The sequence below is a fragment of the Podarcis muralis genome, chromosome 4, assembly GCF_964188315.1.
Source record: "Podarcis muralis chromosome 4, rPodMur119.hap1.1, whole genome shotgun sequence".
Lineage (NCBI taxonomy): Eukaryota > Metazoa > Chordata > Lepidosauria > Squamata > Lacertidae > Podarcis > Podarcis muralis.
The window spans coordinates 94,969,471-94,994,969 of record NC_135658.1 but is presented as its reverse complement, the minus strand read 5'-3'; the positions used below and the strand labels follow the sequence as shown (position 1 = coordinate 94,994,969).

At 42.9% G+C, this 25,499-nt stretch overlaps 1 protein-coding gene across 2 annotated transcripts in view; it reads left to right on the top strand.

Annotated features, from left to right (window-relative positions):
* Positions 1 to 25,499, top strand: part of ABCC4 (ATP binding cassette subfamily C member 4 (PEL blood group)) — a 152,472-nt gene that overhangs the window by 6,104 nt on the left and 120,869 nt on the right. Inside the window, exons 2-6 of one of the 2 annotated variants that reach the window (XM_077927718.1) lie at positions 10,657 to 10,767; positions 11,396 to 11,516; positions 13,584 to 13,802; positions 18,853 to 18,942; positions 20,634 to 20,797. In XM_077927718.1, the coding sequence (XP_077783844.1) occupies positions 10,657 to 10,767; positions 11,396 to 11,516; positions 13,584 to 13,802; positions 18,853 to 18,942; positions 20,634 to 20,797 (705 nt within the window). Of the gene's footprint in view, positions 1 to 10,656; positions 10,768 to 11,367; positions 11,517 to 13,583; positions 13,803 to 18,852; positions 18,943 to 20,633; positions 20,798 to 25,499 lie in introns of those variants that run through there. The other variant, XM_028728306.2, reaches the window with a different exon arrangement.

Sequence of the window (25,499 nt, the reverse complement as noted above, 5' to 3'; positions counted from 1 at the left end):
TATTTCCTTTAGTTATTTTTCCGGCATAAGTAGCTTAAATACTTTCCAATGGCTTTTCTAGCGCAACGCCCAGGGCTGGTGTATGTTCCGACTGTACCATGAGCTCTGAGTGACTAACTGCCTGTAAACATTTTGCAGCGTATAATAAACAGGCTGTCTGAGGAATCTGCCAAGGGGGAAGATTCAGGGTTCAGAGTTGTGTATACTTTGTACGGAAGCTACTTCAGAATCCCAGATTCTGCGCTTCAAATGGATGTGTGTTTACTTTCAGAATTCATTCTTCTTTTAAAATTTGCTTCTGCAGAGAGCTTAGAAATATTTGGCCTGGATTGGAATTCATGCTTAAGATTTAAGATGGTCGTGACCTTGAAGATGAGATGGCAAAAGTTGCTGTATGAGTCATGCACCTGTATAGCATTTTTGAATGTTCAAATGTGTTTGACACGTCTTCAGTTTTTAATTATATTTGTCTATATAAACATACATTTATAAAATGCAAGAACAGTAAACAATACGTGTAACATTCATCCTTCAGCTTCCACTGGCATTTCAGATCATGATGTAATATTTATTGCGTAAGTTGATTTATATGTTTTGGTTTCTTCCCAGTCCAAAAGGAAATTCAGTGGATTAAGTCTGGTTATATACTCATTATATACTCGTATAGAGGAGCCATGCATCCATGAAATTCTCTCCTAGTTAACTGACAAAATGGCTACATACATTGATTTGTGATCCTTAAAGCAGTAAGGATCCTTAACCCCATAAGATTCATCTTCATGAAGGTGTCTAAGGCCATCTAAATCTGTACCTGAGTGTCTAAGCCACTATGTTGACCAGCTGTAGGAGCTGCAAGAGAATTGGTGGGACGAGCATATGCTTCTTGCATTCCAGCGTTCTGTTTCCAAGCTTACATAGACAGGTGTCCTGGAAGCTCATAAGAAGGACATGGCGATGGATGGTCAATACCTAGTACAGTAGTACCTCGGTTTTTGAACAGCTTAGTTCACGAACAATTTGGAACCCAAACGCTGCAAAACTGGAAGTAGGTGTTCCGGTTTTCGAACTTTTTTGGGGAAGCCAAACGTGCTCCGTTTTGCGTCCCCCTGTGTTTCCTGTTGCTCTGCTAGTTTGCGTCCCTCCTATTGTAACCCAAGCCTTCCGTTTTTGATTGCAGTGTTCTAAGGAGATATTTGGAGCTTATGTTTGGTGCTTTTGTTTGTGCTATTTTGTGTTTTTTGTTTTGGGGCTTTTTCAGTTAATTTGTTTTTGTGACTGTGTGGATCCCAGTTCAGCTACTGATTGATTGATTGTGTGACTGTGGAAATGGATAAAAGCCCCCCAAACAATGACTATCATCACTGTAGGTAAGAAAAAATTGTAATTGTAATTTTTATCATCTACAATATTTTTTTTATTTATTTTATAGTACAGTACAGTGGTGCCTCGCAAGACGAAATTAATTCGTTCCGCAAGTTTTTTCTTCTTGCGAGTTTTTCGTCTTGCGATGCACGGTTTCCCATAGGAATGCATTGAAAATCAATTAATGCGTTCCTAGGGAAACCGACTTCAGACCAGGTCCGGGGACAATCTGTCCCCCGACCTCTTCTGAAGGCTGGGGGGGAGGCGAAAGTCTTTGCTCCCCCCCCCCCCCCACGGCAGCATTTTAAAATTGCCCCGGACAGCGGAAGACTTCTCCACTGTCCGGGGCGATTTAAAAGCCCCTGGGAAGGCAGGCAGGGGGGACAAAGACTTTTGCCCCACGCCAGCCTTCAGAAGAGGTCCAGGACCTCTTCTGAAGGCTGGCGGGGGGCGAAAATCTTTGTCCCCCCTGGCTGCCTTCCCGGGAGAGCGGAGAAACGCAGCGCGCTTCTCCGCTCTCCCGGGAGGGCTTTTAAAGGCAGGCAGGCAGGGGGGACAAAGACTTTTGCCCCACGCCAGCCTTCAGAAGAGGTCCAGGACCTCTTCTGAAGGCTGGCGGGGGGGCGAAAATCTTTGTCCCCCCCTGTCTGCCTTCCCAGGGGCTTTTAAATCGCCCCGGACAGCGGAGAAGTCCTCCGCTGTCTGGGGCGATTTTAAAACGCTGCCGTCCCGGGGGAGCAAAGTCTTTCGCCCCTCACCCGCCTTCAGAAGAGGTCCTGGACCTCTTCTGAAGGCGGGCGGGGGGCGAAAGTCTTTGCTCCCCCCGCCTGCCTTCAAAAGCCGTCGGGAGAGCGGAGAAGCGCTGCGTTCTCCGCTCTCCCGGGAAGGCAGGCAGGCGGGAGCAAAGTCTTTCGTCCCCCGCCCGCCTTCAGAAGAGGTCCAGGACCTCTTCTGAAGGCGGGCGAGGGGCGAAAGACTTTGCTCCCCGGGACGGCAGCGTTTTAAAATCGCCCCGGACAGCGGAGAAGTCCCCCGCTGTCCCGGGGTTTTTTAAAAACCTCTCCGCCCCCCTGCCAGGCTTCAGAGCAGCCTTCCGAAGCCTGGCGGCAGGAGGATGTCCGAGGACAGTGGGGAAGACGCGCTTCCCCGCTGTCCCGGAGATTTCCCTATGGGCTGTCGTCTTGCGAAGCAAGCCCATAGGGAAATTCGTTTTGCGAAGCGCCTCCAAAACGGAAAACCCTTTCGTCTAGCGGGTTTTCCGTCTTGCGAGGCGTTCGTCTTGCGGGGTACCACTGTACATTGATTCTTGCTTTCATTTTATGGATCAATGGTCTCGTTAGACAGTAAAATTCATGTTAAATCACTGTTTTAGGGGTTGTTTTTAAAAGTCTGGAACGGATCAATCCATTTTGCATTACAGTACTTTCTATGGGAAAGCGCGCCTTGGTTTTGGAACGCTTTGGTTTTGGAACAGACTTCCGGAACGGATTAAGTTTGAGAACCAAGGTACCACTGTACTTACCTAGAACTTGAATGTTTCATTTAGGTTTGTTGGCTAATGGCTGTTGATACACCTGTTTTCTATTATATTTTAGGGGTGGAGATCTTAAAGCATGCCACATCTTGTGTAAATGCAAGAAGAGAACAACTTAATAGATCTTAGACAACCAGCGGGTCCCAGACTGCGGTCCATGGACCGCCAGGGATCCAAAAGATTCATTCAGGTGGTCCCAAGAGGAAGTATACAGAAGTATAAGGAGAACCACTTACTAGAACAGCAGTGGATAGGGGTATTGCTTGGCTCCAGCTCATGACGTAAATTTATTTATATTCATGCCGATTTAGGCTGGCTTTCACTAAACTCTAGCTTTGGTTGTCAAGGCATTTATCTGAGCTACAGGATTTCCTGGGTCCACTACACTTTATGTACACTCTGTTCCCTGCATATAATCCATTGGCAAGAACTGTTGCTTATGACAACTGAAAACATACGTTGTCCAATATATCTAACATGACTTCTCTCTTTTGCACACACATATCTGGGTTTCCTTCCCTACCTGACCTAGCTGTTGCATGTGCTTTCAAGCCCTCTGTCACCAGTCAGTACCAACTACAGGATATCCAGCAACCACAGGTCAGGACAATCGGAGCCCCAAGTGGAAAGGTGAAAAATGCCCCATGTGCAGAGCAGCAGATAACTCAAGAAAGTTAGTCGCGCCCCACATGATGTGCACTATAACGTCAAGGAATTAAGCAGGGGGAAGACTTTCCAGAAAACACCCTCCCAGTTTAGAAATAAGAACATTGCACTTAAGCTTGAGAGGTGTAAAAAGAGTGCTGTAATAATATTAGTATTAATATTAATAATAATAATAATTTTATTATTTATACCCCGCTCATCCGACTGGGTTGCCCCAGCCACTCTGGGCACCTTCCAACACATATATAAACATAATAAAACATCAAACATTAAAAGCTTTCCGATTCAGGGCTGCCTTCAGATATCTTCTAAAAGTTGTGTAGTTATTTATCTCCTTGACATCTGATGGGAGGCTGTTCCACAGGGAGGGTGCCACTGCCGAGAAGGCCCTTCGACCATCTATATAAAACAAACCCCCATAACAGAAACATATATCCACCCGGCTCTCTTTCTGAATTTCAGATAGTGGGTACTTGTCCCACTAGTAAACTTATAAGAGATATTTTATTTATTGTATTTTTATCTTGTACTGTAAGTCTCACGGACCGTGTTCACTGGGGTTCCCTGTGCCTGTTTTACCAACATCACAGCTCCTTATGTGGTGGTGGGCCTCAACATCATTCTGCTTCCTCCAGCAGTGCTACATGTGGGAAGGGCTCTCCCGCTATTGCTATGGTTTTACCTTCCTCTCTGGACCAGTTAAGCTGGGGATTGACTGGTGTCTCCCTGGCAGCAGGATGTCCAGAGCTTGGGGTCCCTGTACCACCCTCTAGCATCTCTCCTGGTGATGGGGAACTTGTGGTCCTCCAGATGTGGTGGGACTCCAGTTCCCATCATCCACAGCCAGTGGCCAGGGATGATGGGATTTGTAGTCCAGCAACATCTGGAAGGCCACAGTTTTCCTCTCTCTGTACTAGAGAATAAAGCGACCCTTGAGAAAAAAAGCAATTTTTTAAAATATGTGGTGGACTTGTAAAAGGGTAAAAGAGTATTGGGAAATGATCCATAATGAATTGAAAAAAAAATGTTTACAAGTACTTTCCCCAAAACCCCCCAAAGTCCTTTCTGTTGGTGATAATTCAGACTGAAATTCCCAGGTGTCAAAAAAGGTTATTTATGTATGCTGCTACTGTGGCCTGTGTTTTGTTAGCCCCAAAATGGAAAACGAGTGAGGTCCCAACTAAAGAAGAGTGGCTACCTAAGTTGACAGAATATGCGCAGATTGCAGACTTAACATATAGAATAAAAGAACAAGAAGAACACACGCTGAAAAAGCTGGCAGCGTTAATATAAGTTCAACAGTGTAAAAAAGTTATGATGGTTGTAATAATGGAATACTAAATGATATCGTTTCTGTAAAATATGCAGGGATTTATGATATGCAAAATGAACCATGGAAAGAGAAGAAGGGAAGTCATTGATATCTTAAGGACGTATAAATGAGAAAAATTAATATAAATTATGTAAAATAAATAAATAAAATGACCCTTGAGAACAGAGAAGCTGGCCACCCACGATGAAGTGAAGTACAATGTTAGCTAGTCTTTCCTCATTTTGTTTTATAAACCAGGCATTTGTATAGAAGTTTGGAAGTGGATGTTACTGTAAAGTCACCATGTTTATAGGCAGAAGTTTGGATAGTCAAACTTTGAAACAGCCCTATGTTTCCACAATCTCTCCCTTCACCCTGACCCTGTTGAATTGTTTGTTCTAACTCAAGGGAGTTACAGTGTCTGAAAAACAGCTCTCAAGGCTGAATGAGCCTCTAGGCGCCCAGGCAATCTTAATACCCTTTCACGACCCTTTATTTTGTATTTCCATCATCCAAGAGTCATATCCCAAATGATGTCTTTAATTTTTTTATATGAAGGATTTCTTTACTGCCCTGCTTTGAAAGATTACTAGGGCAGTGTTCAAAAGCGTGAACGAAATATTGTGCAGAACTTAAAATAAACACAGACCCCATTTGCACTATACATTTAAAGCAGTATTATTCTACTTTAAACAGTCATGGCTTCCACCACAGAATCATGGGAACTTCTAGCAACTCTCAGCACCCCTAACTAAAGTTCCCAGGCTTCTTTGGGTCGAAAGCTGTGACTGTTTTAAAGCTGTATAGCGCTGCTTTCAATGTAATAGTGCAGACAGGGCCACAATTTTAAATCGGCTGGCATTTTAAAAAGGCAACACAGACACAAAATGCCAATAAACCAGAGGATAATTTAAAAAAACCCTCAAAAATTATCTACTACAGTGGTACCTTGGGTTAAGTACTTAATTCGTTCCGGAGGTCCATTCTTAACCTGAAACTGTTCTTAAACTGAAGCACCACTTTAGCTAATGGGGCCTCCAGCAGCCGCTGCACCGCCGGAGCCCAGTTTCTGTTCTTATCCTGAAGCAAAGTTCTTAACCTGAAGCACTATTTCTGGGTTAGCGGAGTCTGTAACCTGAAGCGTATGTAACCCGAGGTACCACTGTATCTAAAATCTGTAGGTGAAGGTCTTCACTTGCTGCAGAAAATCTTGCAAAGCTGATGCCAGATTCACCTCATTGGGGAGGTGATTTCAGAGTCACGGGGCCACTTTGGAAAAGGCCCTGCCCTTCGTGGAAGCGTTTTTGGAGCTGGTCTTCTCCAGGGGAGTTTAAGGCAGAGACAAGCTAGTATGGGAAGAGGTTCTCCTTTAGCCATTTGGTTCCTAAGCTGTTTAGGACTTTAAAGGTAAGCCCTAGCACCTTCAATGGGTTAGCTTTGGAGCAAATAGAGAGTTAATGTAGAGCTTTCAAGATACTTGTGACATGAACTATTTTGTAAGCTGATTTTTATAGAAAAAAAATTAATCCCCAAGGATTGGAAAGTTGGCTGTGATCTGGTGGTGGCTGGGGCAACAGGCGCAAGTTTGCTTTGTGAAGTTCGCCCTTTATTCGGAGCTGAGGAGTGGAGTTGGTTTTGTTGTTGATGATGCAGTTATGTGTTCTGTTGCTTTGTCTATCGGAGGCTGGCACAACTTCTGACCCACCAAGATGAATATGGTCTGCCTGCCAGATGTTTGACAGCACTTGCCTCTTCCCACCCAGCCCTTCAGGACTTGGCATGCGGTAAAAACAAGAGGTTTATTAAACACTCAATTATTAAACACTTTTGCATCACTGGTGGACTGTGTTTGGCTTGGTAGATCACACGTTTTGCAGGTCTGGTCTAGAAACTCCTCGCCATTTTTTGAAACGTTGCTGGGCTTACATACCGATCCTAAACATGCTTCCTTCGAAGGAAGTCCCAGCGAATGAAGCATGCCTTTACTTCTTGATAGCATGCTTAGGATTACAGCCACTTTACATCTGTCCTTACAATTAGTGGCATTAGCATCATTTGGTTACACTGAGACAGGCATGAAGTTAGAGCTGAAAAGCATTCCTGTGCATCTTGACCAATGTTTTCCTATTGTGCAGAGCCGCTTTGATGACTTGCTGAAATCTGGCTCCTTGAAAGATGCACTGGGCAGACTTTTCTTATTTGAGGGTTGCTCTCAAAGAGCTTCGTTCCCACTTGTGACACAACAGGGCTGAAACATGATTTCCGTCGGCGGTTAGACTTATTCTAGCAATGTGCAGGTGTCATCTGCCTAGATCTTTACCCGGTCTTTGTCAAGGTATTCTGTGAATTTGTTAACTGGGGCAATACATGGAGATACAGTGGTACCTCTGGTTACGTACTTAATTCGTTCCGGAGGTCCATTCTTAACCTGAAGCACCACTTCAGCTAATGGGGCCTGCCGTTGCTGCCGCGCGATTTCTGTTCTCATCCTGAAGCAAAGTTCTTAACCTGAGGTATTATTTCTGGGTTAGCAGAGTCTGTAACCTGAAGCATATGTAGCCTGAAGTGTATGTAACCCGAGGTACCACTGTAGTAATCTCTCCTTATCTCCCTGGTCTTCCTGATGTAGCACTCAAAATGACTCCTAATGTGAAGGGAGGGAAGAAATGAAGGTGGAGTTGTCTTTCTAGACAACCCATTGTGTACAACATCAGTTGTTGCCGAGGTGTATTTCCCATCATTTCTGGCCTCTGGCTGTGGCTAAAAGCAGGACCACCAGGTCCCCACCACTGGTGTTACTGGCCACCCTGCTCCTTTTGGAAGAGACTTGCGAGGGAAAAGCACAAGTTCTTGGAAATTTCTAGGAGTGACCTGTAGGTTGTGCTGCTAGAGGATTCGTTTGAATGAAAAGCAGCATAGAAACCCAGTGGTAACTCAGTTTTTGAACGTCTCCGTTGACAAACATTTCAGTTTTTGAACGCTGTACACCTGGAAGTAAATGCTTCGGTTTTCAAACGTGCCTCGGAAGTCGAACATGCTTCAGCTGAGTACGAGATCCTGAGGCCTAGCTGTTGGCTATTGAGTTCAGTGGCGTAGCGTGGGTTGTCAGCACCCGGGGCAAGGCAAGTAATTTGTGCCCCCTACCCCGTGGATTTGCGCCCCCTAACCCTAACCCCCAGATGTTGCGCCCGGTGCGGCCGGCCCCCCCTGCACCCCCCATGCTATGCCACTGATTGAGTTTTCAGTTTTTGAACATTTCAGAACTCAAACAGTCTTCCAGAACGGATTATGTTCAAAAACTGAGGTACCACTGTATAACATAATAAATCAATCCAAACCAAACCTTTGGCCTGCTAGGCCTCCCTGTTTGGCCCGCAAGGTTGTTTCAGCCAAGGCACAGACACCTAACATATCTGTGAAGGACAGGCATGATGTCAGGTGTGGAACAGGTAAAGGTGGGGCTTGGACAAAAGAAACTTTGCAGGATTGCCGGTGCTAGTTGGGAACTGCTTCAGGCAAAGTTTCAGTAAGTGTTTGGGAAGCCTTGCATACTCTTTTTTGACCAGGCGGTTTGATTTCAAACCATATGGGCAAGGCAGGGCACCAGATGTCTTTGTGGCATCAGGTGATTGACAGGTGGGTGACCCTGCCCACCTGTCAGGCTTGAACCGCTGGGGTGCTTGGAGATAAGGATCTGACCTGTCCGCCAGATCCAGATTCCCCACCTCTGGTTTTTAGCGTCACATATAAAATTCTGCTCTTTGGCGTATTTTCAAGCTGCACAGAGCAATCCTTTGCATGGTTACTCTGAAATAGTACTTTGTTCTCCAATGCTGTAGACTGGCTACCTAAAAACCTCCATAGCTAAGGTTTAACTAAGCAATGACCTTGTCTTAAACATCTCTCATTTGAAAAGAAAAAAAGAATATTTTTTTCCACTCCCCTCTCCCCTTTGGGGCCTTCACATCTCTCTCTCTCCAGGTGAATGAGGCTGTAGGAAACCTTCCTTTAGTGTAAATATCAACCGGCTTTGTTTCCTTTCGTGTTGTGTGATAAGCACACACAGCTCTGTACAAAGAGCTCCACGTGCCCAACCAGCAGATGTTTGACTCTGGCTTGGGGAAGTCCCACAAGTTTGTGTTGAGCAGGAGGAGCCAAGCTGAAAAAAGCCCGGGGGAGCATTTCTGTTTAAGAGCGGACGCTGTGGCCTGCCTGTTTCAGTTTTTAAAAAATGGTACGTGCATATGATGTGGCCAGTCTTGAGGAGGGGAAATCATTTCTGCCATTGGGAAAACGACATCCTTCTTGAAGGGCTTGGCTACATTGGGGCTTAAAAATCTCATTTTTCTCAGCCTTGTATAGGAGAAAGCATTAAAGCACCGCTAATTAATGAACGACAAAGGACTTCCGTGGTGGTTAAGTCCTTTGCAAAGCAATTGAAAGTCCAAAGGGCGCTGAGGCAGAGGGGTTTTAGACGACAAAGAGTTTCACAGAACCGAAAAAACCATTTTTGCAGCGTGAGCATTAATGCTCCCCCTTCACTCCCAGCTTGTCTTGCCCTCGGGGTCAATGCGGGTTGGGAGAACAAGAGCAAAGTTGCCTAGAAATAGCATCCTTAAGAAACCTGCTTGTGACATCAAAGCTCTCCCCTTTTTTGCCTTTTGTTGGCTTAATGTGTTAGGCAGTGTAGACGCCATATCATTAAAGTGTTGCCCCTCACCCAATCCTGGGAAGTATAACTTACCCTGCATGCTTATCAAACCACAGTTCCCACAATTCTGGGTTTTTTTTTGTTTTTTTTGGTGGGGATGTGTTTTAAAGGTATGGAGCTGTGTTCAAATTTAACTTTTGCAACCAAGTGAAGATGGCTGAGGGTCATGTTAGAAACGCAGGAATAATAATAATAATAATAATAATAATAATAATAATAATAATAATAATAATAATTATTATTTTTGTTTATACCTCACCCATCTGGCTGGGTTTCCCCAGCCACTCTGGGTATATAAGCTGGATGTCAAATGGTTCCTTAAAACCAAGGTTACAGTCGCCAAAACAGAATGCCATTTTGGAACAAGATGGCTCTAAAGTCATACAGTCAAACCTTGGTCCCCAAATGCCTCCATTTTGAAACATTTTAGCTCTTGAACGTCGAAAACCTGGAATTAAATGCTCCGGTTTTCAAACGTTTTTCAGAAGCTGAACATCCGACGCAGAGTGCAGGAAGCTCCTGCAACCAATTGGAAGCCGCGCCTCGGTTGTCGAACATTTTGGAAGCTGAATGGGCTTCCAGAATGGATTGTGTTTGACAACCGAGGTTTGACTATATTTTTCAAATGATGGGCCGACTTTGATTGATTCTTTGTTAAACATCTGGGTAGTTCAGATGAGCACCTTGAACAAGCTGAAGAACTTTGAGAGCTTAAAGAAGAAAAGTAACTTGATCCAGAATATTTGGAGCAATAATTGGCCCCGAGACTTTGAAAAGCTGGTGTCGCTGGATCACGTTTGTCAGTTTTGTTGAATTAATTAAACTAAATGGTTTTAATTGGATTTTGAATAAATGTGTAGTTAATTGTCACTGTTTTGAATTTTATTGTGCTATTATCTTCCTTAGTATAATGCTTCCTTCCATATAATGCTCTGTATACTGAATTCCTGCTTTTATAATCATGTAAGCCTTAGTCCCTTAACAGAGGGTGTGTGTGTGTGTGTGTGTGTGTGTGTGTGTCAGAGAGTGAGGGAAATTGATGTGTAAAGCAATATTTTATCATTCAAACAGGTGGCTGAATCCTTTATTTGTTACTGGTCATAAAAGGAAACTAGAAGAGGATGATATGTTTCAGGTACTCACCGAAGATTCCTCTAAGGTGCTTGGGGAGGGGTTGCAGTGGTAAGTAGACAACAGAATATCAGTGATTGTATTTGGATTTTTTTTTTTATTCTTTCACAGCATGCATCAATCTGTCTCTTCCCCAGGTCAAGGATTTTTGAAATGTATGAGAGGAGAAACCCTATAGTACCAGCTTTCTGCTCTATCTCTGCTTGGTGTGCTTGTATATTGGAGTTCTTGTGAGGCAAGACAGGTTTTTCAATGGCTCAAGTATCAGAATTGCCTTGGATTGCATTTAAACTGATTTCCGCCTTTCTCTGTGTTGCGGAAAGTACCGTAACCATTTTGATAGATCTCTCCATAACTTTGTAAGTGCGGGCTTATTCTGACCCGTGCCTGTTTATAGGGTCAACTTGTCCTTGCTTGACTGCTCTCATAAGCTCAGGAGAAGGCCTCTCTCTTTTCCAGCGAATTATCACAGTTCATCTTGTGTTTCTGTACAGGTGATACATGAAAGTGATCATTCTGTGGACTGATACTTGTCTTTTCCTTCCTTCCTTCCTTCCTCCCTTCCTTCCTTCCTTCCTTCCTTCCTTCCTTCCTTCCTTCCTCTCTCTCTCTCTCTCTCTCTCTCTCTCTCTCCGCCCCCCTCCCCTTCAGCATCCTTCACTCATGTTTTATTTTATAGGTACTGGGACAGAGAAGTGCAAAAGGCAAAAAAGGAAGCGAGGATGCCACATTTAACAAAGGCGATTATACTTTGCTACTGGAAATCTTATCTACTTCTGGGATTTTTCACGCTGATTGAGGTAATGCAATGAAAGAGATGCGCTGTAAGATCATAGAAATCATAGAAGCATGTAGAGTTGGAAGGGACTGTGAGGGTCATTGAGTGCAAGCCCTTGCAATGCAGGAATAACAGGGATCGAACCTGCAACCTGGGCATGATCAGCACCACGCTCTGACCAGCTGAGCTGTTTTGCAAGGCAGAATTTGTTGTGGTGGTCCTGCTCTCTTCCTCTCCCTTTCCCTCAAGCCTCTGCTGCTGAAATCCCACCTCCCCTTTCCGAGCCTCGAAACCCTTGCAGCTTTCTCTTTAAATGCGGAAGACAACAAATGGGCTAGAGACACTAGCCGCAAGCGGTACTCCTCTGTGTATTTTTGGTTTAGCGGCACTAATTAAAGCTGTTTTTCTGCCTTCAGGCAAAGCTGCAGGCTCAGCTGACTTCAGTTTGGCTCCTCAGTTTGATTGCTTTTTCTCTAGGAAGTGCCACATTTACACAATACCTTTAAAGAGCTATGATCCCACTTTAAACCTTCGCGGCTTCGAGTGGCTGTAGTTTGTCAAGGATGCTGAGAGTTGTTAGGAGACCCCATTTCCCTTCCAGGGCAGAGTGGTTTTAGGAACCAGTCCTCCTTCTTAGGAAACTGGGATTTGTAGCTGTGTGAGGGGAATAGGGGGTCCCCTAACAATTCTCAGGGACGCGGGTGGCGCTGTGGGTTAAACCACAGAGCCTAGGACTTGCTGATCAGAAGGTCGGTGGTTCGAATCCCTGTGACAGGGTGAGCTCCCGTTGCTCGGTCCCTGCTCCTGCCAACCTAGTAGTTCAAAAGCACGTCAAAGTGCAAGTAGATAAATAGGTACCGCTCCAGCGGGAAGGTAAATGACGTTTCCGTGCGCTGCTCTGGTTCACCAGAAGCGGCTTATTCATGCTGGCCACATGACCTGGAAGCTGTACGCCGGCTCCCTCAGCCACTAAAGCGAGATGAGCGGCGCAACCCCAGAGTCGTCCACGACTGGACCTAATGGTCAGGGGTCCCTTTACCTTTACCTTTAACAATTCTCTGCGCCTGTAATAAGCCACAACTCCCAGAATTATTTTGGGGGCAGCCATAGTTGTTTAAAGTGGTATCATAGTGCTTTCAACCTATAGTGTGAATGTGCCCGGTGACTTCAAATGCAGCAGTCATAGTGCTGAGAGTATGCCGATGTTGTCCCACATTTAGCCACAGTAGCCAGGTAGGTCCTATATTCCCTTTATAGCCTGTAGTCTCCAAGAGGCAACTGATTGTGACATTTTTGGTAGGGTGTGGACAGATGAGGGCTCCTAGACAGATTATTTTCAGAGAGCTAGTGTAGCACCACAGCAAACAGATTGCGCTATGAACCTGAAAGTTCCAGGTTCAAATCCTGGCATTGCTTTCAATTTTCCAGGTAAACATCTTTCCCCCACATTCTGACTCGCGCTCTTCAACTACACCATTGTGTCTAAGCACATAGCAAAGCTTAGGTGCAAATGACCGGTGTAGGAAGGTAAAAAAAAATAGTCCCCATGTTGTGCAGAAACATGTTCTACAGTGGTGCCCCGCAAGATGAATGCCTCGCAGGACGAAAAACCCGCTAGACGAAAGGGTTTTCTGTTTTTGAGTTGCTTCGCAAGACGATTTTCCCTATGGGCTTGCTTCGCAAGATGAAAACGTCTTGCGAGTTGCGATTTTTTTCGCTCCCCCCCTTTTTCTAAGCCGCTAAGCAGCTAATAGCCTTTTAGCCGCTAAGCCTTTAATAGCCGCTAAGTCGCTAAGCCGCTAATAGCGCTAATCTGCTAAGCCGCTAATAGGGTTGCTTCGCAAGACGAAAAAACCGCTAGACGAAGAGACTCATGGAATGGATTATTTTCGTCTTGCGAGGCACCACTGTATTATCTACGAAACAGTGGACTAAGATGGTTTGATGTTTGCTGGTTAAGATGATTCTGCTTTTGAAGCAAGTTAAAATGAGACGCTACTCTCTTCTAGAGGAAGATTTCGCTATTATGATTCTGCTGTGTTTATTAAAAGCCTCTCCCTCCACCCCCGCTTTTCTCCCCACTCTTTAGGAAACGCTCAAATTAATCCAGCCTATATTTCTGGGAATGATTATTGCTTATTTTGAAAACAGTGGCTCGGATGTTGCCTTGAAATACGCCTATGCCTCCGCAGCTGCCTTGTCCGTGTGTACGCTGGTTTTGGCCATCTCTCACCACTTGTATTTTTATCACGTACAACGTGCCGGCATGAAGCTTAGAGTGGCCATGTGCCACATGATTTATCGCAAGGTGGGTAATATATTTCCTTTATCTCAATAAACAGGGCGCTTAAATATGTGGGGTCTTGACTGACTTTGCATATGCTGAAACAACTCCCTTTTAAAACATATGCTTGAAATTGATAGCATTAGGAACAGGGAGGGGGGGAAATCCATGGATAATATTTGGATTGTGATTAGGTTTTGTTTTATTTGACTTATTCTGCACTGGGTCTTTGTTCAGAGATGAGGCTCTGAGGGCTGACTTTTTGAAGCAAACCACTGCGAGCTGGAGAGGCCTTGGCAGCCATTATACACACTCCTCGACCTTTACAGGAACATACCAAAAGAGGCTAAGAAGAAAGATTTAACTGTCAAGGTCCAGGAATGTGGGCTGATGCTGGGAGGATGAATACAAACCCAGGGTAGTAGTAAATCAGTTTCCAGCGGCTTCTTGTTTGTGACATGGTGGGCCTAAATTTTGTTTTCATTCTTGCCCTTGAACTCAGGAACTTGAACCTTCACTCCCCACCCCAAATGTCTCTGACAAAAAATTTCCTCCTGTATTTGCAATATAAGACATGGGTAGGGCTGGGCGCTATATCGTCCAAAATAGGTTTGAAGTCCATATTGTGATATCGGTTTCATAATTTTTGACCTGGCAATATACAGTGGTGCCCCGCAAGACGAATGCCTCGCAAGACGGAAAACCCGCTAGACGAAAGGGTTTTCCGTTTCTGAGTTGCTTCGCAAGACGATTTTCCCTATGGGCTTGCTTCGCAAGACGAAACGTCTTGCTAGTCTTGCGTTCCCCCCCCCCGCTCCCCCACACTTTTTCTAAGCCGCTAAGCCGCTAATAGCCTTTTAGCAGCTTAGCCGCTAATCCTTTAATAGCCGCTAAACCGCTAATAGCGCTAAGCCGCTTAGCCGCTAATAGGGTTGCTTCGCAAGACGAAAAAACCGCTAGACGAAGAGAATCGCGGAACGGATTCTTTTCGTCTTGCGAGGCACCACTGTATCATGAATCATGATGTGTGTTTTTGTGCTATGCAAAAATTAGAATGGGGGGAAATCGGCGAAGCCAGCCAATGCCTCTCCATAATTCCATCCTTATTTCAGACATTATGATTTATCAATATATTGCAATGTTTAGGTGGTGGTATGTTGGTGTTGAAAACCAAATATTGCCCAGCCCACATGGGTGGAATACATTTTCTTTCCCCTGTTATTGGCTGCATTCCCTTGGAGTTCCTCTGTTGGGGTCAAATGTTGATGGTTAAACCAGCAGTGGTCAGGACCAGAAGGGGCTGGAGCCATTCTTTTTCTCTTTCATGCCCCACCTAGCAAGTTGCTGACAGACGGACCGATCGCTGTTGTCTGAACTGATCACTTGCAGATCTTATAAGGTTGTCCCAAGGGAAAGAGATATTGCTAAAGATCTAGGACTGAATTAAAATAGCATGCTTTTTTTTGGCAAAGAGATTGGAAAATTGGGATGGAACACACTTATGAATGAAGACATGGGAAATTGGTATGTATTGGAACTGGTCCCACCCATTTTCTAGTAGTTTTGCTAGTTCTTGAAGGGGGCCAGACTTTGGTCCTTTTTATGAGCCCTGAAGCAGGGTAAAATCCAGCTGTTTACCTAGGCATTGCTGTGATCTATGGTGGGAGATGCTCTCCCCATGGAACTAGTTCATCATTATTCATGTAAGGTGCAGCTAGCTAGCAACTTAGGCCTCTTTCTCTCTCTCTCTGTGTGTGTGTGTGGTGTGTGTGTGTGTGTGTGTGTGTGTGTCTGTCTGCGCTGGGTTGGAACCATAGTGTATGCATATGTGTGTGTGTGTGTGTGTGTGTGTGTGTGTGTGAGAGAGCTGTGTCTCTAGTCGTCTTGGTAAAGCTGCATTTGTTTTTAGTGCATTTGCTGATACCTGGGAAATCATCCCTTAGGAGTTATCTTGTAATGGAGTAAGCACATGGCTTTCTTGTACATAAACATATCTCTGAGGTATTAATTTGCCGTTCCAGATGAGATAACTCAAGTCTGTTATGGGATTTAATAAAACAATAAAATAGCCTTTACATCGAACGCTTCTTGTGGAGAGTAAAAACCAGTTTGGTGGGGAAAGGACAAATGGGCTTGTGTTGTGCTCTTATCGCTTTATTTTTAGTAATGCAATTAGTTTTTTCTGTTTGATCTTCCCACATTGCAGAAGTCCTGGAACACACTAAGCATAGGTCTTTGTCAAACTGTGTATGGGGGGGAGGTGTTTGTGGGGAGGAAAGTGGTTGCAATTTTCTCCACTTCCACCGGCACACTGTGTGCTCACCATTAAACCATGGTTAATCTTGACCATGGTTTAAAGTGACATGTGAGAGGCATTGTTATGTGTCGTTTGAGGTTGGAATTGGTTTTAGTTTTGAAAAACAACTTTTGGATAATGATGAGATCAGGGTAGTTTACGGTGCGTCATTTGTAAGATAGAGGTTTGTCCTTGTGAGTCACGTTGCCTCACTTTCAGATTGTTTGGAAAAAGTAATGTTGACAGGATGTGTTGGAGGAATGATGCTGATTTATAAAGCACATCACGGTTTGGTGGCGTTTTGCTTAGAAACCTCAAAAGACCAGGATCTGGACACAGTGAACTGTGTACACAGATTGGCTTCCTAGTTGGCCTGGAAGTCAAGGACTATTGAGTACAAGGTGTTCCTCAGTAGAAGATCCCGACAATGCGCTACAGCATAGATATGCACAATAAGAAGCTCTGTACTTAAAATGTTGCCAGTATTGTCATGTGAGAGGTGCAGGAAGAGAAGCTGGCTTCATTCCCAGTCCTTTACTTTCTCTAAAACAAATCCCACAGAAATCCTTTCATAACAGTAGAAACCTTCAACAGTTGCGTTCTTCTAATGCAGGAACTTATCGCCCATGTATGTTTTGAAGATACACCTGTTTACACAGGCATTCTCTTAATCTTTCGACCTGCGTCTCATGTTTTAATGGGATTGTTTTGTGGCTTATTTAAATTATGGATGTTTATAATACCTGTGCAATTGGTCTTTAAACTTGTAAACCACTTGGGAGCCTATTTTGGTGGTTTATAAGGACAAAAGAGCTTGCTTGATAAGCCAGAGCCTCATCTAGTTCAGTATTCTCGGGGTTACCAAACAGATATCTGTGGGGAGCCTGCAAACAGAACCTGAGTGCAACAGCACGCACTCCACCTGTACGATGTCCAGCAAGTGATATTGACAGTGGGCCATCATGGCTGGTAGCCATTGATAGAGTGTTAGCTTTCATGAATTTGGCAAAACGCCCTTGAAAGCCATCCCAAGTTGGTGGTCATCACTATCTCTTGTGGGAGTCAGTTCCGTAGTTCAACTGTGTGAAGTAGTTTCTTTTGCCAGTACTGAATCTTCCATCTTTACTGGAGTTCTAGTATTATGGGTTATATGAGACATTTCTCTAGCCACTTTCTCCCCACCAGATAGAATTTTTGACACCTCTACCATATCCCCTCTCCTTCCTCACCTTTTCTCTAAAGCAGGGTGGATAAAAATCAATGCTTTTTAAATAAATAAATAAATCAGATTTTTAAAAAGTTTGAATCTGATTTTTAAAATAAAATGCTTTTGGAGTAAAAATCTTTCTAAAGTTTTCTATTTAAGTTACATTATAGTCCAAAGGCTATTCATCAGGAAACAAGGCTTTGTTTTAAGTTTTTCATGTGTGCTGAAACTCAGTCTATGTTTTTTTTTAATTGTTTAACCACATCAGTTAACAAACATGGATACATTTGATTTAAATCAAATCTACCTTGCTCTAAACTAAGAAGTCCTCACAGGGGACATGGTCCATCCCCTTGATCATCTTGGTTGCTCTTTCTGGACCCTTTGTAACACTACAATTGCCTCTTTTTTTTAGATGAAGTGACCAGAGCTGTACATAGTTTTCCTTTTTTTTTTTTTTAAAAAAAGATATTTATTAAAGTTTTCAAAATGTTACAAAAAGAAAAAAGAAAAAGAGAAAATACAAATTAAAAACAGTTAAAAACAATTCAATCTTTCCGTATCTTATCTTTCATTTGCTTGTTCCCCAGACCTCCTCACACCTCCCTTTTTTGTATTCCAGTTCAATTAGTTGGTTCAGCAAATCCTTTCCCTCTTTGTTTTTATCCTAATCTTTAATCTTAATATATTATAACTTTAGATTATCACCTGTTAACAATCCATTTTTACACATTCCTTTATGACATTACTGCTAAAAACCACTTAACGTCAATCCAACACCATTCTAACATTCATTAATTTTGCAGTATTTCTGTAGATAGTCTTTAAATTTCTTCCAATCTTCTTCCACCGACTCTTCTCCCTGGTCTCAGATTCTGCCGGTCATTTCCGCCAGTTCCATATAGTCCATCACCTTCATCTGCCATTCTTCCAGGGTGGGTAGATCTTGTGTCTTCCCAGAGCTGTACATAGTTTTCCAAGTGTGGTTTACACCATAGATTTGTATAACGGTACCACAATATTAGGGACGCGGGTGATGCTGTGGTCTAAACCACTGAGCCAAGGGCTTGCCGATCGGAAGGTCAGCAGTTTGAATCCCCGTGACGGGGTGAGCTCCAGTTGCTCGGCCCCTGCTCCTGCCAACCTAGCAGTTTGAAAGCACGTCAAGTGCAAGTAGATAAATAGGTACCACTCCGGCAGGAAGATAAACGGCGTTTCTGTGCACTGCTCTGGTTTCACCAGGAGCGGCTTAGTCATGCTGGCCAAATGACCCAGAAAAACTGTCTGCGGACAAACGTTGGTTCTCTCGGCCTGTAAAGCGGGATGAGTGCCACAACCCCAGAGTCATTCGCGACTGGTCTTAACTTTCAGGGGTCCTTTACCTTTACCTTTTTTTACGCGGCCACAGAAGAAGATACTTGATTCATACAACTCTAAAGTTTGCATCAAACATCTTCTGGAATAGTAACCTTAAATAGTAACAGACTAAGTCTGGAAAAGATTGTGAACAAGATACCCTACGATGCAACTAGAGAAATTAGACTTCGCTCTCTCTTTCTCTTTCTCTCTAGGCACTTCGTCTGAGCAATGCAGCCATGACAAAGACTACAACGGGCCAGATTGTAAATCTTCTATCAAATGATGTGAATAAATTTGATCAGGTAAGGCCCAGTATTGTAGCGTGGAATTCAGATAGTGGTTTGCTTCGGGGGGAACAAGCCACAATCAGGTTTATTTCTTCCATACTCTAGGAAGGATTAGTGAGTCGGGAGTCATTGGCATGTTCACAGTAAACCACCCATCACGATTTAACTTGAAGCACCCAGTGTCATGACAGTATTGAGCACCCAATTCTAGGGGTGCTTTTAGCACCTTGTTTAGCACCATAAAAATATGGTGAAAGCATGGGTTCTTATTTAAATATGCTCTCTCTTCCTGTTTTTGAAAATGCAAATAATAATAATAATAATAATAATAATAATAATAATAATAATAATAATAGAAAGCATGGGTCCAAAAGGTTTTCTCCTTGTCCTGTTCGTTACCCATACTGCTAAATCGGAGCAAACATCAATCTGGAGGAAGCACTCTTTTTCTCTGTTGAGTAGTAGTAGTAGTTGTTGTTGTTGTTGTTATTATTATTATTATTATTATTATTATTAGAATTTATATACCACCCTATACCTGGGGGTCTCAGGGCGGTTCACAGAATAAAATCAAGATATAAAACCACAAAATAAATAATAAATTTGAATTTATAATGAATTTGAAAGACACAGATATGTTCCTGTCACATTGACTTCCTTTTAAATTGGGGAAAATAATGTTTTTCTCTTCTGATTTAAACTTCTATATACAAAATTCAAATATGGAAAGATTATTTGCGGTGGATTTTGTTTTGAAAGATTCTGTAATGGAAATTTTATCTGTAAATTGTCAAGGCTAGTACAATAAAGCTGTTGTTGAAGATGATTGAAATGATTGTTTGCCTGCAGGCTAGTTCGCATAAAGACACACACAAACTGCTGCCTCCAGAATTTCTTCCATGTAGTCATCTTTGGTTCAGGGGTACCTGCAAATATCCGCATGCGAACTAGAAGTGGCTTTGTTTTCTTTCAGCCCCATCTATATGTTTATTTCTCGTTCGTGTAGAAATTTCTCCATGAGTCACACAGGCAGTGCTTTTTTCCTAAAAAAAAAATGTTTAGGGGTACTTTCATTTTGACTCAAGAACATCACCATTTTATAGTTCAAATCGGGGAAAATAAATGCAGTAAATGGACAAAAGTACAAAGATTCACAGAATGTTTAGGGGTATGCGTACCCCTGCACCCCCCCAGAAAAAAACCCCACTGGTCACAGGCATCTCTGAACCCAGGTATGATTGTGCAAGGGAATTTGCCATTGCTGCTAAAATATGTGAAATACAGTGGTACCTCGCAAGACGAATGCCTTGCAAGACGGAAAACTCGCAAGATGAAAGGGTTTTTGGTTTTTTGAGTTGCTTCGCAAGACGATTTTCCCTATGGGCTTGCTTCGCAAGACGGAAACGTCTTGCAAGTTTGTTTCCTTTTTCTTAAAACCGTTAATACAGTTGCAACTTGACTTCGAGGAGCAACGCATAGCACACGGTGTAGTAGCCTTTTTTGAGGTTTTTGAAGACTTTGGTGATTTTTGAAGCTTTTCCAAAACTTTCCCGAAACCGTGCTTCGCAAGACGAAAAAATCGCAAGACGAAAAAACTCGCGGAACGAATTAATTTCGTCTTGCGAGGCACCACTGTACACCTGCGACTTATCACACTCTGTTCTAATGGCTGCTTTCAGTAAATTTGTGTGTTTCTGTTTCTGCAGGTGACTATTTTTTTGCACTTCTTATGGGCCGGACCCCTTCAAGCGATAGCAGTAACGGCGCTTCTTTGGCTTGAAATTGGCCCCTCCTGTCTTGCGGGAATGGCTGTTTTAATTATTCTGCTTCCTCTGCAAAGCTGCATCGGGAGGCTGTTCTCATCGCTGAGGTAAAAGCATTTGGCGTCTCGTGATTTCTGTTTCCGAATGTTTAAAAGACCCCTAGAAAGAAACCTGCCAACTTCATTTTTGTTTTGTTTTGTATTTTGTTACGTGCACATTTTTACATAAAGTATTGGGGGAAAAAGGAGTGTGTTCGTTCAGTGGAAAGAACAGAAAGCACCAGAAGTCCTTACTTGTATGATACAGGTTTTTGTTTTTTGTTTTAATCTTTACGACATCTTGTTTTTGGACTATTTGCTCGGGCAGTCAAGAGTAAGGAACCTATTGCATTAGGGAGGATTGCAATTTTCAACTTTTAAATTCAGAAAATGAAGGGTGCGAAAAGGTTATAACATGACTTGGGAATTCAAAAGATAGTTTGGTTAAATTAATATAATTTAGTTTTACTCGGTAAGTAAACTGTTTGTAAAATTGCACAGAAATCAGTGATTGCCCAAGTATTTGCAGTTATATTCTACATTATTTGTTTGCTTGTTTATTTATTTATTTAGCATTTTCCCAGCATTTTCAGAAGGTAAACTAAACATTCTTTGGTTTTTCCAAGAGCAGCGTATATGCTTTTAAAATCAAACATAGATTTACCAAGCTAAATATTGTCCGATCACAAAAATAATAGCGGGTTTGAATTCCCTCATACCCAAAAGCACGTTTTTAAGACTGCTTATGGAAGAAATTTGCAAACTTAAGCTTTCACCGCCTAAAATGACATGCTCTGCCATTGCATGCTCTTTTGGTTGACGTGTCTCCTTTAAAAGGCAGTAAAGAAAGAATGTGGTAAATTCTCAGTTACTGCATTTGTTGACGTTTTGAAAAGACAAATTGCCTATTATTATTATTATTATTATTATTATTATTATTATTATTTATTATATATACCCCACTCACCTGGCTGGGTTTCCCCAGCCACTCTGGGCGGCTCCCAATAGAATATTATTATTATTGCCATAATTATTAATAGTAGTAGTAATAATAATACTAAAGTGATAAAACATTAAACATTAAAAACTTCCCTAAACAGGGCTGCCTTCAGATGTCTTCTAAAAGTCAGGTACAGTAGTACCTCGGGTTTCAGATGCTTCAGGTTACAGACGCTTCAGGTTACAGACTCTGCTAACCCAGAAATAGTACCTCGGGTTAAGAACTTTGCTTCAGGATGAGAACAGAAATTGCGCGCCGGCGGTGTGGCAGCAGCGGGAGGCCCCATTAGCTAAAGTGGTACCTCAGGTTAAGAACAGTTTCAGGTTAAGAATGGACCTCCAGAACGAATTAAGTTCTTAACCCGAGGTGTCACTGTAGTTGTTTATTTCCTTGACATCTGATGGGAGGGTGTTCCACAGGTGAGCGCCACTACCGAGAAGGCCCTCTGTCTGGTTCCCTCTAACCTCACTTCTCGCAGTGAGGGAACCGCCAAAAGGTCCTTGGCGCTGGACCTCAGTGTCCGGGCTGAATGATGGGTGGAGACGTTCCTTCAATTCAACAAAACTAGTGACTCACCCAACAGCAACATTTATAGCCCAAATTGCATACCATTGCGTTTTAAGGTTCGGGCAGTATCTATTTAGATTCTCAATTTTATCCTTCCAACAATTCCATGAGGTAGGCATGGAACTTCGCCATGGCAACTTCAGTGAACATTATGACTGAGTGAGGGATTTTTCTTGGGTCCAGCATTTTTTCAGCCAAATGTCAGTCTACCAAAAAAAAAAGTTTTGTTGTTTTTTGCCGGGCTTCTTAAAACCCTGTGAGGTTTCCTTGTTGCAGAGGGAATTCTAGAGTTGTGTAATATTAAGCTTTTAGGTATATAAAGGTTATTCTTGATTGCAGAAAGGAGCAGGGCTGACTCATAATGGTCTTGAGGAAATAAATTTGGGCCCTGCCCGCATGTTGTCCCTGAGGGTATCTTTTACTTCCTTCTACAAATGCAACCAGCATATTCATGCCAATAGGGGAAAGTGAATTTCTGTACTTTGAGAGGAAATGTCAGAAGGGGAGAGGACTATGGAGGCAAGGACCAGGAAAATATTTGAGAAGAAAGAATGGTAGCTCCTGGTGGACCTTCTTGTCCACCTTCTTGTCTTTGTGTCTCGGGCAAGATACCCTCAGTGTGGACCCATAACCCACTGCATGCCACCAGCTTCCCCATGGGGAATTTTCCGGAAGAACGAGGATGGCAGACAGCGATAACGCCAGGTACCTGACCCGGTTTTAGCTGCCTTGTCCTGCCTCTTCTCAAAGCCATCTGCCACCAACTGCACTGTGGAGAGGTTCTTGAAAAATTAATGTTTTTTGTTTTTATTTTTAGTATGCCACCCTATACCCGCAGTTCTCAGGGTGGTTCACAGGATAAAATTACAATATAAAATCACTGATAATACACAATCAAAACAAAAACAATTCAATTCAAAAACCCTCATGAAAATTCCTCAGCCTTTCAGTATGAATTTCTCCTGATACGCAACTTTTTATATTCAGCTTTGAATAATGTATACATTTTTCTGCGAGCAATTTCCTCTAATCAAATGGATTTTTAATGTTATTTCACTAATATGTTCATCTTTATGCACGCTGCCTCCTAATATATGCATTTTTGTAAATGTCTTTGGGTTGGAGGACTGCATCACACAATTCAGATTTTTTAAAAATTCCAAGGGCATGGTATTATTTGTGCACTTTGCTGTCAACCTTTAAGCTGCTTCAGAAAGGATGGCAATGGCACCCACCTGAGAGGTGCCAGAACTGACATCTGACTGGAAAAAAAGCCCTGGATAGCCGAAAAAACTTTCCCTCATTCATTCATTCATTCATTCATTCAATGTATATCATTTATATCCCACCTTTCCCTCCATGGAGCTCAAAGTGGCTTTTGTGGTTCTCTCCTGTGCTATTTTTCCAGAAAAAGAGGTGCCAGAACTTACTATGAACGCCTTTGGTTATCATGGCAGTGGCACACACTTGAGACGTGCCAGAACAGAGTTCCTGCAAGTTCTGGCTAAAAAAAAGCCCAGGTTCTTTTCCATCCTAATTTAATTCCTACAACAACCTTGTGATATAGGTTGGTCTGAGTGACTGGCTCAAGGTCACCCATAGGTGTATTGGAACAGTGTCAAAAGCTTAAATGATTCTCTAATCTTAGGTAAACAGTTCACTAAACAGTTACAGATGGGTAGCCGTGTTGGTCTGCCATAGTCAAAACAAAAAAAATTCCTTCCAGTAGCACCTTAAAGACCAACTAAGTTAGTTCTTGGTATGAGCTTTCGTGTGCATGCACACTTCTTCAGATACACTGAAACAGAAGTTGCCAGATCCTTCTATATAGTGAGAAGGTGGGGAGGGGTATTACTCAGAGGAGGGTGGGGATGGGTGATTGGCAGATAGCTGTGATGAGCCTGTTGACGACTATTAACGACTGCAGTAGGTCTTACAGGAAAAAGCAAGGGGTGAGAAGGTGAAAAATGGCTTTGTCATGTATAGTGAGATAAGAATCCAATGTCTTTATTCAGGCCAGGTGTCTCCATGGTTTTAAGTTTGGTAATGATTTGCAATTCAGCAGCTTCTCTTTCCAGTCTATTTCTGAAATTCCTTTGTAGTAAAACAGCTACTTTGAGATCTTGTATAGAATGTCCTGGGAGATTGAAGTGTTCTCCTACTGGTTTCTCTGTCTTGTGATTCTTGATGTCAGATTTATGTCCGTTTATTCTTTGGCGTAAGGTTTGGCCTGTTTGTCCAATATAGAGAGCTGAAGGACACTGTTGGCATTTGATGGCATACATAATGTTAGACGATGAGCAATTAAATAGTCCAGAGATGGTGTGTGTGATGTTGTTGGTGAACTTGCTGCAAGACAGACCCAAAAAAGAAAATAACAGAACTCCTCTAGTCATCACATACAGCTCCCAAGTTAAAACAGTACAACGCATCATCAGAGATCTACAACCTCTCCTGGACAATGACAGTTCTCTTTCTCAAGCTCTGGGAGGAAGACCTTTCATTGCCTACAGACAGCCACCCAATCTTAAACAACTCCTAACCCACAATAATACTACAACCAGACTTAACACGGACACTGGCACCAGAGCCTGCAATAAACCCAGATGCCAACTTTGCTGCCACATATACCCGGACAACACCATTACTGGCCCCAACAACATCACACACACCATCTCTGGACTATTTAATTGCTCATCGTCTAACATTGTGTATGCCATCAAATGCCAACAGTGTCCTTCAGCTCTCTATATTGGACAAACAGGCCAAACCTTACGCCAAAGAATAAACGGACATAAATCTGACATCAAGAATCACAAGACAGAGAAACCAGTAGGAGAACACTTCAATCTCCCAGGACATTCTATACAAGATCTCAAAGTAGCTGTTTTACTACAAAGGAATTTCAGAAATAGACTGGAAAGAGAAGCTGCTGAATTGCAAATCATTACCAAACTTAAAACCATGGAGACACCTGGCCTGAATAAAGACATTGGATTCTTATCTCACTATACATGACAAAGCCATTTTTCACCTTCTCACCCCTTGCTTTTTCCTGTAAGACCTACTGCAGTCGTTAATAGTCGTCAACAGGCTCATCACAGCTATCTGCCAATCACCCATCCCCACCCTCCTCTGAGTAATACCCCTCCCCACCTTCTCACTATATAGAAGGATCTGGCAACTTCTGTTTCAGTGTATCTG